At 46.1% G+C, this 12,500-nt stretch overlaps 1 protein-coding gene across 1 annotated transcript in view; it reads left to right on the top strand.

Moving 5' to 3' along the window:
• LOC134434958 (cysteine-rich motor neuron 1 protein-like) overlaps positions 1-12,500 on the top strand; it is a 148,996-nt gene that overhangs the window by 95,113 nt on the left and 41,383 nt on the right. The window contains exons 7-8 of the mRNA XM_063183653.1: positions 6,078-6,206; positions 8,484-8,637. Of these exons, the coding sequence (XP_063039723.1) occupies positions 6,078-6,206; positions 8,484-8,637 (283 nt within the window). The remainder of the gene's footprint in view (positions 1-6,077; positions 6,207-8,483; positions 8,638-12,500) is intronic.

The raw sequence follows: 12,500 nt of genomic DNA, 5'->3' as shown, positions 1-12,500 counted from the left end.
GTTGTTGCTTTCTCTCTGTCTCTCTGCCTCTCTCTCTCTCTCTCTCTCTCTCTCTCTCTCTCTCTCTCTCTCTCTCTCTCTCTCTCTCTCTCTCTCTCTCTCTCTCTCTCTCTCTCTCTCTCTCTGTGCATAGCTCTCATTATCCCCACACTGATTTTGCTGCTGTTGCTGCTCTCTCTCTCTCTCTCTCTCTCTCTCTCTCTCTCTCTCTCTCTCTCTCTCTCTCTCGCTCGCTCTCTCTCTCGCTCGCTCTCTCTCTCTCTCTCTCTCTCTCTCTTCCTCGTTAAGCCAATACGCCGACCCACATTCTTTCAGCCACGGGAGCTTTGTTCCCCTTTATTTTTGTTTAATGGCCATGCCTCAGTCCACCCCACTGCCCCCTCCCCCCTCCTCCTTTCCACCTCTCCACCTCTCCCCTCCCCTCCCCCCATCCAACTGAAATGGAATCCACCTGGCGAGGAGCCGGCTCGTGCTTACAAGGATACTTAATTGAGTGTGTGTGCGTGTGTGCATGTATGGTTGTGTGTGTGTGTGTGCGTGTTTGTGTGCGTGCCCATAGGCTTATGAAGGAGCATGCTTGCTCACTAAGGTTACTTAATTGAGGGCGTTTTTTTTCTCCAATTAGGCAGAGCTTGTTCGTTCCATACCTCCACGTGTGGGCTAGGGTTTTTGAAGGCTGATCATGCCAATCAAGGTGTGTGTGTGTGTGTGTACGTGCATGTGTGTGTGCGTGCATTCGTTCGTTTGTTCGTTCGTGTGTGTGTGTGTGTTTGTGCGTGTGTGCGTGCGTGTGTGCGTGCGTGCGTGCGTGCGTGCATGCGTGCGTGCGTGTGTGTCTGTGCCTATGCTATGTGGTTATGGAGAAGAGGGGTTTAAGGCCTCCTACACACAACACACTTAATATCCCACCAGCCCACCTCCCACCACATGAAATCCACACCTCCACTTAAGCCTTTCTTGCTGAGCCTCTGTTATAACATTATAATCTCTGAAAATGTAATGACCATGTCTTAATCTCTTACTTAATACTCTTGGCAATGTCATAGCAGTGCTATAATGGTGTACCGTAGTTTAGCTTTTTCAACAAACGGTGAATGGGATCGCCGTCAAGCCCATCTGCATGAAAGGGCTACAGCTTGAGGCGCCCCACCTCCCCCCCACCACCACCACCCCATTCACCCCCTTCCTCTCCTCTCACTCTTCATTGGTTCTGAACCACACATGCCTCACCCCCCCCCCCCCCCCCAATTCCCCCCCTCCTTCTCCTCTTACTTCTCATTGGTTATGAACCACACATGCCTCCCCCCCCAAAAAAAATCCCGGGTCTTTGAGGAGTTTGTTTTATGTTGGGTGAGCGGGCTTCCGTTCCGGGCCGGGTCGTTTAAACAAGAGGAGAAGACGCTCATCCGTCAGAGCTGCCTGCCAGGGAAAGTAGCCTCTCTCTGGCGGGGCAGAGGTAATCACTTGCTCTGTTTACACCAAACAGCGTGGGCCTGGAGGGTCAGGGGTAGGGATGTGTGTTTGTGTGTGTGTGTGTATGTGTGTGTGTGTGTGTGCATGCGCGCACGTGCATGCGTGTGTGCGTACGTGCGTGTGTGCGTGCGTGTGTGTAGTATGTGTGTTTGAGAAGAGAAGGGGGTTGATTGCCCAGGATTGTCCAGGATATTTAGGCAGCAGTGCTACTGGCATACCTCACAGGAAGCAGGCTCCAGCGGGATTTTGTGGGCGGGGGGCAGGAGAAGGTATGGGGCTGGTGGTGGTGAGGGGAGAGGATGTAATGTGGAGGAGGGTGTTAGTTAGTGGAGTGCAAAATGCCAGCAGTGACCGTTAAAAAGGAACCTAGAAAGGTAACCTTGGGCAACTTGGATTCAGAAGTTACACTCTTTTGTCATACATTCAAAATTACCTGGTGGTGACACTGTTTTTTATCTTCTGAATTCAGGTTGCCCCTCACTAGATGGAGTTATGGGGTAGGTCATATGTCGAGGAGGCTATGGGTTTGTTGGTTGGCAAGACTAGAGCATTGGAATGGCAGTTGGCCAGGATTTGTGACAATGGTAGTACAAATTAGCCTGGGAGCACCCATGCTGCCTTGCGCGTTCTTTTCGAACTGCTGATTTAGTCTGGCGTTTGCCGACAGACAAAGTACAAATTAAACAGGACACAATTATTTTTCCCCTTTCCGTTTGCATACCGTGCAGGGCCGCTGTCAGCTTTGGCTGGGCCCAGGACAAGGTCATCTGAAAGGTCATTCTTTTCAGTGCAGTCAGGAAAGTGTGCAGTGTTGGGAGGTAATTCATTACAAAAGTAATTCATTACTTTAATACATTACTTTTTCCTGTAATGCAGTAATGTAAGGCAAAAATCTGTTTACAATGCAAAATAACTTAAGTTACAGAAGCATTACAATGGCCTGGATTTTAGTGGTATTCAGTGTGGTGGGTCAGAAAGAAGCTATTCCTGAGCCTGGTAGTTTTTAGTCTGCATGCTGCCAAAAACACCTCCTAGATTGGAGGTGAAAAAGTCATGACTCATGAGCTTGATTTACACTGTAATAAATTGTCAGTGTAATTAAAGTGTAATGCCTTACATTTTAAATATAGTAATATTGTAGTGTAAGGGATTATTTTGAAAAGACAGTAACTTGTACAGTAATCAGTAATGCATTACAGTTTTTGAGTAACTTTCCCAACACTGAAAGTGTGGTACAAGATCAATGGCTCCTACTGTAGGATGGTCAAGGGGTCGGGGGCCACTGGGTCTGGGAGGGAGCTGGGGCACGGCGATGGGGTTTTGACATGAGATACCACCTCAGGCCCGTGGTTGTACAAATCATGCAATGTAAACCACTTTTTCTATTTACAGCCATTGCCACAGACAGTAGCTGACTGATATAGTACACCGCCGCTATGTTTAGGCCAATTTGAGAAAGAAAAACCTACGTTTCTGTCCATGAAGGATTTTCTTTCTGCACAAACATTGGAAAGGTCATAGGTATAGCTTAGCAGCATGGTCAAAGAGAGAGGGGGGAGGAAAGAAAAGAAAAGAAATACTGAAAAAAATAGACTTAGACTAGAAGACTACTAGACCAGAGGTTTTGCCCATATAGTTTCAAAAAAAGTTTAAGAAAAAAACGACCCTATGACCGTGGGCGAAAAGAACCTGGAGCCTTTAAGTCTTGGTCTATGGTCTCTTTTCATGTACATGGCTATACGCACAGAGAAAAAATAACCTCTTCCTAACCTAACCTCTTCTAAATTAAACTTACTATATAGTTCATGAATGCTTCACCGTGTACACATACGTAGATCTAAAAAAAATACTTTTTGGGCAAATGAGTACCCCTTTCAAAGACGCTGAAATTGATGGTCTCTGTGAAGGACCATAGAGAAGAGTCCTATAAACAGAATTGGTCTTGTTTAGATTAATTAGACTGAAAGCAGTAGCTGCATGTTTAACCATAGTTCTAAAAGTTGGGTTCCAAAAACTAACCTCTTCCAAAAAAGGCCTGGAGCCATGAAATAGGCTGGTCTATGTATGTGAAGAGTAGAACCCTTTCTTTTTACGAGTCCAGCATGAGGCCCTAGCATGTCTGCCTGTCAGAAATAAACAACCTCAGTGGTTGAGGGAGAGAGAGAGAGAGAGAGAGAGAGAGAGAGAGAGAGAGAGAGAGAGGAGAGGAGAGGAGAGGAGAGAGGAAAGAGGCTTCACTCCTCTGGTCCAGGTCCTGTAATGTGTCCATACAGTAGGTTTTTGTTCAGGCATCAGCTGAGTCAGCCCTCCCTCCCCTCGAAAGGCCCCTGATGAAAGTGTCCTCCAGCCAATCACTTTGCCTTAATTGGCCCAATTATACGCTGAGGTTTTAAACAAAAACTGCCCGCTGTGCTGCAGAGGGCAAGGCTTTAGTCTACCACCACACGACTCTAGTTCAAATGGTACCATGCTGTGGGCCCTCTTTTGTAGTGAGTGTGAGGCTTGAGGCTGAGCCAAGTGAGAATGAGAATGAGAGTTGGAGGGGAACAGGGAGGAAGACCACCTAGAGAGCTGCAGGGCCTTAGTGGTGAGTGGGTGAGTGGATTGGAGGGTTGATGACTTCCCTTCAACAAATGATGTGGTCTAGTAATGGTGGTCGCCATAAGACAGGAATGGAGGAAGAAGTGAAGGTGATGGTGGTGGTGAGTCAGATGGCTACTTGCTGGAGATGGTGGTGGCGGTGGTGGTGGTAGTGCGTAGTTGTGGAAATGGTGGTGATGGAGGTTGTGTTGGAGGACTACAGGTAGATAGCCTGACTCTCACCAGAGTGTATTTCCACTCAGCTTCGTGAGCTTACGCAAGGGTCTGGAGGACCTTTGGATTCACCCTGCTCCCGAACCAAAATGTAGTAGAACCAATCAGGAGCGCAGGATTGTCAGAGATGTGACTTAGCCAAAATATAAATGTAGTGAAAATGGGAAAAATAAGTGAAATGCCACAGTTGTTTCAGTCAACAATGGCCACTTGCATGGACTCATATATGTTGTAGTATGGTCTATTGGTGGAAGTGGAGGTGCAGCAGGTTATTGCTGGTGGAGGTGAACCGTACTTGATGGTGGAGGAGGCAGTGATTGGCGGCGATGGGCAAAATTGATTTCTTAGCTTAGTTAGAATCCAGTGCCACAGGCCCATCCGTGGCGTAGTCGGCTGGGCGCTGGACTGCTATGCGGGCGACCCACGTTCGGTTCCTGACCCAGGTCATGTCCGGATCTTCTGCTATCTCTCTCTCCCACTCATTTGCTGTCCCACTCTTCTCTCTCCTCACTAATTAACACCCCCCCCCCCAAACAAAAAAAGAAACCAGTGCCACATATTTCAAATGACTTGGTTTTACCTATCCAATTCATCCAGGTGATTGGTTGGTTGAATTGGACAGGTAACAACAAGTTAATTTGGAATATTTGGCCCGAATATGTGGCCCAGTATTCTAACTAAGGAATCCATTTTGGCACAAAGATATAAATGAGAAGGAGGTGGAAGTGGAGCAGGAGGAGGTGGTGTATTGAGTCAGATGTCTCCCTGCTGTCAGAAATGTGCGCACGTTTCACAGCAGGACAGGCACACACACGCACGCACGCACGCACGGACGTGCACGCACGGACGTACGCACACACACACACACACACACACACACACACACACACACACACACACACACACACACACACACACACACACACACACACACACACACACACACACACACACACACACACACACACATCCATCTCATAGCAGGACAGGCACAACACACACGCACACACACACACGCACGCACGCACGCACGCACACACACACACACACACACAAAACATCCATCTCACAGCAGGACATGCAGGCACAGCACAGCAGTAGATGCTTTGTTTCCACTGTACCAAGCAGTCCTGAGCTGCAGGTAGCCAGGCCTCTAATGAACAATGAAACCAACACTTGTGGCTTATGGTTATGTGCCTGACCAGCCCTTTGGGTCTGTTTTTATCCTTCTGTACATGACATGGTTGCATTCATTTCTTTTGGCACTGACAAATCAACTCCTGCATTCTTACTCTAAACAAATCTAGTTTGTACCTTTACCATTCTTCCTGCTGAGGTTTTTCATTATGTATGATATACATACTGGACATTCTGATTTCCTTCAACATAAATAAATTTAATTTAATTTAATTTAATTTAATAAATAAAAAAATAAATCTATTCCACTTCTACTCTGCTCTACTCTGTTCTTTTCTCTTCAATGCCACTCTACTTTACTCAACAATTCTGCCATACAAAGACCAAGTGCAGTAATTAAGGCCAACATTGAAACTGAGATAAATATCCTCAAAGTCTTGGTATTAGGTTGGATATTGTAGTCACTACAAATTTGGCATAGCAATATCTATAAAACGGGACCAGTTTGGACCATAAGGCTTTGTTGGCCAGAGTATCCCACTTTACTCTACTCTATTGCCCACTCCATTATACTCTAATGTATTTGTCTAATAATTATAATTATCTAATACATATACTTTAATCTGCTATCTACGTCTTGACTGTCGTTCCAGAGCCCTCGTATGAGACGGTGAGCCCTCTGTTGTGCCCGCCCCTGGAGAACTGCACCCTGTCTGGGGTGGACTGCCCCTACGGCTTCCTGCAGGACCACAACGGATGCCTGCTGTGCCAGTGCCTTGGCAGTGAGTCCACATCAACACCACCACGCCATACTTAACCATCAGCAGCATACCACATCATCTATGTATCACCCCTCACCAACACCACGACATACTTACCCAGCAGCATACCACATCATCTATATGCCACCACTTACCAACACCATGGCATACTTTCCCATCAGCAGCATACCACATCATCTATGCATCACCACACCACTCACCATCACCATCACCATCACCATCACCAACACCACGACATGCTTACCCATCAGCAGCATACCACACCATCAATATGCCACCACTCACCAACACCACGCCATATTAACCATCAGCAGCATACCAACATCATTGATATGCCACCACTTACCAACACCATGACATACTTAACCATCAGCCTACCACATCATCAATATACCACCACTCACCAACACCACGACCTACTTACCCATCAGCAGCATACCACACCATCAATATGCCATCACTCACCAACACCATGACACACTTAAACAACAGTAGCATACCACACCATCAATATACCACCACTCACCAAGACCAAGACATACTTAACCATCAGCAGCATACCAACATCATCGGTATGCCACCACTTACCAACACCATGACATACTTAACCATCAGTATACCAACATCATCGGTATGCCACCACTCACCAAGACCAAGACATACTGTACCATACTTAGCCATCAGCAGCATACCACCAGGGACGGATTGTGACTCTATGGCCCCCGGACCAGACGAGAAGAAAGGCTCCCCCTACATGGGTGTTGCTAGTTTACACCAGTGATTCTCAAACATTTTCAGACCAAGGACCACTTTGTCCCACCAAAAATGTTCAGGGACCACCTGTCAACCGAATTGACAGTTGACGGGTGCTAATTTGACACTGCTAATTTCAATGCAGATCACTTATTTTTACTCACATGTATTATGTGGTTATTGTGATGAAAATAAGACTTCAGCTATGTTTATCTTTGTAATAATGTTACAAATAAAGCCTACTGCTACCTTGTCTTGGAAAATTAGAAATCCCCGTACGGACCACCTGAGCTGTGTCGCGGACCACTAGTGGTCCCCGGACCACACTTTGAGAATCACTGGTCTACACAATGATTCATGGTTTCAGCAGATGATAGATTATATGTCTATGTTGGGGTTTTGGGGTTGTGAGATGTCCCCGGAAGAAAATGTGAACATTCATTTGTTAAAAGTGCAATTTTTATGCAATATGAGAAATGGAAAATATAGAGGCTCGGCCCCCGTGAGCTCATGGGCCCCTGGGCCTCGGCCCTACTAGGCCTGTGAAGTCATTCGTCCCTGCATACCAAACCACCAATAGTCCACCCCTCACCAACACCAAGCCACACAACAGAGCATGAAAGAAACACCTCACGATCCGTACTATGCCTCATCATCAACACCACACCATATGTGAGGATTGCTGTTGGAACAATGCCTTATATTAGCACGCAGCGGGAATGAAGCGGTGCAGCATGCCAATAAACCCATACCATTATTACATTACATTACATTACATTGCACTTAGCTGACGCTTTCATTTATTCAAAGTGACTTACAGTTATTATTTGTCAGGGTATTGGTTACAGTCCCTGGAGCAATGTGGGGTTAGGTGCCTTGCTCAAGGGCACTTCAGCCATGGATGCAGATGTAGGGAGAGGTCAGGGGGGATTCGAACTGGCAACCCCTAGATTGAAAGACCAACTCTCTAACCACTAGGCCATGACTGCCCATTCCATACCACATGCGGGCTTGCATGCCCATGGGGACCCAGGTTCGAATTCAACCTGGGTCATTTCTCAAACCCTTATGCCGTGTCCAGACCAAGAGCGAATTACGCTGCCTGGTAGTGTGGGTAGCAGAAGAAGTTTCACCTTGAATTCGCTGTATTCGCTCGAGACGCAGCATTGACATGTTTGATTCAACTAATCACATAACGGCTCTGGCTTGACAGCCTGGGACATTCGGAGATATGAACGTTCCGATTGGTTTTCGCCAAACAGCGTCAGAGCAAATTCGCCTGCGATTATATTTAGTTTAATCATCAAAATTCGCTCTGGTTGCGCAAGAAGCCTCGCTCCTGGCGAATTCGCTTTGGTAGCGCAGGTCGCGTGCCAATAGAGAAATAATGACTTCCGTCGCTTCATTCGCTCCGTTCGCTCCGTTCGCTCCTGGTCTGTACACGGCATTACCCTTTTGTCTCTCCCAACTGTATCATGTATGCTTCACCGGCATTTAAAAAAAAATGTGTCTTGACTTTTCCAGACGACTCGTGTCCTGACCTGGCCAACTACTGCTCGCTGGATTGCCCTGCAGGCTACGAGAAGGACGACTTCGGCTGCGAGGTGTGCGAGTGCAGCCCACCTGTATCCAAGTGCCGCACCCTCTCCTGCAGCAAGACCTGCCCTTACGGATATGTGTAAGTTACGCATGCATGCATGCACGCCCAACAGAGAAAAAGAGAGAGAGAAACAGACAGACAGACAGACAGACAGACAGACAGACAGACAGACAGACAGACAGACAGACAGACAGACAGACAGACAGACAGACAGAGATATAATTGAATTGAATTAAATTGAATTGAAAACTTTATTACAGACTCTGAATGTTCCATATAAAACATTAAACAAACACATAAGAAACATACAGGTACATCACAAACACCAAGACATTAGGATACATGTAGGCATCTACACCAGTGCTTCCACAATTCAGAGAAATATCTTGTATCACTCTGCCTGGTATCAGAAAATGCAGATATTATACCATTGTTTGACTTAACAAGTCTACCCATGAATCTATACATGAAATTCCTCAGCAGTGTTTGAAAAGTGGGGACCCCACAATTAAGAAAATAAAGTGCTAGTGCTTGTCCATCTAGGGAGGAAAATCCTGAAGGCATCATTATATGCCACCTGCAGCTTCTTCAGCTTGGCTGTATGGTATTTACACCATAAGTGATCTGTATAGAAAGGAGTGCAGTAGGCTCTAAAGAGATTAACCTTGATATCATGTGTGCACATATGGAACCTGCGTGCCAACAAATTGTCTTGTGCATATATTGGCTTGTGCATAGAGGTATAGATAGAAATAGAGATATAGAGAAAGAGAAAGAGAAAGAGAGATAGAAAGAGAAAGAAAGATAGAAAGAGAGACCGAAAGAAAGATGGAAAGTGTAGAAATACATCTCTGGCTCATGCTCTGATGACCTCCAGGCCTAGATGTAGGTAATTCTCTAATACAGTACAATCCATCTTGCTGAATCCCCCACCCACTGATCTTCTAGAGATCAAGCAGCGCTCATAATCTACTGCATGAAGAAGAGACCCTCTCAGTATGGCTCCTCCTGGTCCCCAGTGCATGCTAAGTCCAAAGTCAATAGGCCAGCATCAAGTTGAAAATATGAAAACAAAATGGTGTGTGTGTGTGTGTGTGTGTGTGTGTGTGTGTGTGTGTGTGTGTGTGTGTGTGTGTGTGTGTGTGTGTGTGTGTGTGTGTGTGTGTGTGTGTGTGTGTGTATGTGTGTGTGTGTGTGTGTGTGTGTGTGTGTGTGTGTGTGTGTGTGTGTGAGAGAGAGAGAGAGTTCAGGCAGATTTAGAGAACTGAAACTGGGTTTATGCAGAGAAGATGACCCCTGGCACTATTCCATAACGTATCACAATAAAAAAAATAGAGATGCACCGGATCCTGATTTTTAGGATCCTGCTGGATATCGGATCCACTGCTTAAGATACTGCCGGATCCGGAAGCGGATACCGGATCCTACGAAAGGGTTGAAACAAATAGCCAACTCGCACACGTGGGCCCTTTTTATTACGTTGGCGCAAACTAATTTTAAGACTCATTGGCTTACTGCCACACTGCCTTCAACGGCCGCTTCCAAAGGGCTTTCACTCCATGCAGCGATTGGGGTAGTGAAAGACTGACTGGAAAGCCTAGGCTACGTAAAAAGTAGAGATGCCCCAGATCCTGATTTTTAGGTAACTGCCGGATACCGGATCCACCGCTTAAGATCCTGCCGGATCCGGATAGTCAGAAAAACCCTATTATCCTGCCAGATCCGGAACCGGATCTTGGATCCTGTACATCTCTAGAAAAAAATGTGTGGATGAAAAAGAGAGAGACGGAGAAAACGTACACAAATACGCCTTGGCTCACACTCCGATGGCCTACAGTACTGTATAGGCACCAAGCCCTAATTCTCTCTAATAAAATCCATCTTGCATGTTGAATCTCCCACCCACCGAGACTGAAGATCAGAGCCTCCTGATCTACTAGACTTATGGAGGAGAGACCCTCGTAGTCTGGGTCCCAGGCCCAATGCTGCTGGCCCTTGTCCCATGCTCAATCCTCCTTTAATTCAATCACACACACACACGCACGCTCACGCTCACGCGCACACACACACACACACACACACACACACACACACACACACACACACACACACACACACACACACACACACACACACACACAGACAGGTCCATCTGGAAGCTTTTTGCACTCTTCCTCTCTTCTTTTTCGCTTATTCATTTTCTTTTTTTTATCCTTCCTGTCTTTTGTTTTTTTCTTCTTCTATCATCCATTTTCTCCTTTATCCATGGCTCTATGTGCTTCCCTTCATCTCCTCGCCCCACTAGTCCCTCTCCTATTCTACTCATCTCTTGCTTTCATTTCATAAAGTGACTGACTGTGTGTGTGTGTGTGTGTGTGTGTGTGTGTGTGTGTGTGTGTGTGTGTGTGTGTGTGTGTGTGTGTGTGTGTGTGTGTGTGTGTGTGTGTGTGTGTGTGTGTGTGTGTGTGTGTGTGTGTGTGTGTGTGTGTGTGTGTGTGTGTGTGTGTGTGTGTGTGTTTGGCTGGACTCCTCTGGTATTTAAAGCACGTTCCCCTGGTACCACCGGAGCTGACCCTTTGGGCATCGAAAACTGATGAGTCCAGTCAGGAAACCAGAGCAAAGAATGGATGTGTGTGTGTGTGTGTGTGTGTGTGTGTGTGTGTGTGTGTGTGTGTGTGTGTGTGTGTGTGTGTGTGTGTGTGTGTGTGTGTGTGTGTGTGTGTGTGTGTGTGTGTGTGTGTTGTGTGTGTGTGTGTGTGTGTGTGTGTGTGTGTGTGTGTGTGTGTGTGTGCACGTGTGTGTGTGTGAGTGTGTGTCTGTGTGTGTGGGTCTGTGTGCGTGCGCGCGCCTGTGAATGTGTGTGTATGTGTGTGCATTATGGGGACCAGAAGCCAGTATGTATCTGGGAGCAGGAAGCCGGGGCTTCAGCCCTCTTACCCATAAGCCCCAGTGTTAGGCCAGTGCTCCTGGTTGGCCAGAGGGCATTGGTGTCTGCTTCAAAGAGGAACGACAGCAGAAGACAGATGTGAGATAAAAATAAAAAAACTTGCCAGTTGTTTTTCATGGCACATGAAAACCAATTGAGAGGGGTTAGGGGCAGACGCTGGGGAGATCTGAAGAAAATTGCAGTCAGTGCCACATGGTTTCGTTTCTTTTCTTTCTTTTCTTTTTTGTGTTCATGCTTTTGTATAATTACGAAGACGGTCAAGGCACAGAATACCACCACACAATAATATTTGTGCAAAACTTGACCTAATTGGGTTTTTTTGTTGTTATTTTCCACAACTTCTTTACTTGTGTTTCCCTCACTCATCTCGTAGTCCCACACTGTTCCACCAGTGGAATGCTGTAATAGTCATTGAAAAGTTAAAGGGACAGTTTGGTCAATTTCAACATGCAGTTGTATTGCTCACGCTACCCATGACTTGTCAGTACCTGGTGATGCCACATTTTTCGGCTCAGCCCTTTCCGAGATATGAGCAATTCTAATGGGAGCAGCGTTTGTTTACATTTTTAAAAAATGAAACATAGGCCAACTCCAAATATTTTCCCAAAAGGTACTGCTGTTTGCTAGTTTATAACCTTTTGGATGTTTTTGGGAATAAATAAAAATGTTTTTTTGAAATGTAAACAAAGAGCTGCCCCCATTACAATGACCAGGATCTCGAAAACGGCTGAAGAAGAAGAAAAAAAAATCTCAGGCACTGACAAGTCCAGGGTAGTGTGGGCATTACAACTGCATTTTGAAATTGACCAAACTGTCCCTTTAACTACCATGCTACTATACCACTATGGCATAACACAGGGCCTTTATTAATAGTAATGCACTACAACTTGGTCATTGCCATTCTGGTACCAGCAAATTTATGACGTCATGTCTTAACAGGTTTAATGTAGTCCCATCTCAAATGTAGGGGAGAGGACAGAACGAGACGAGATGA

Source organism: Engraulis encrasicolus, chromosome 19 (genome assembly GCF_034702125.1).
Source record: "Engraulis encrasicolus isolate BLACKSEA-1 chromosome 19, IST_EnEncr_1.0, whole genome shotgun sequence".
In the NCBI taxonomy this organism is placed as follows: domain Eukaryota; kingdom Metazoa; phylum Chordata; class Actinopteri; order Clupeiformes; family Engraulidae; genus Engraulis; species Engraulis encrasicolus.
This window is presented reverse-complemented; position numbering and strand designations above follow the sequence as displayed.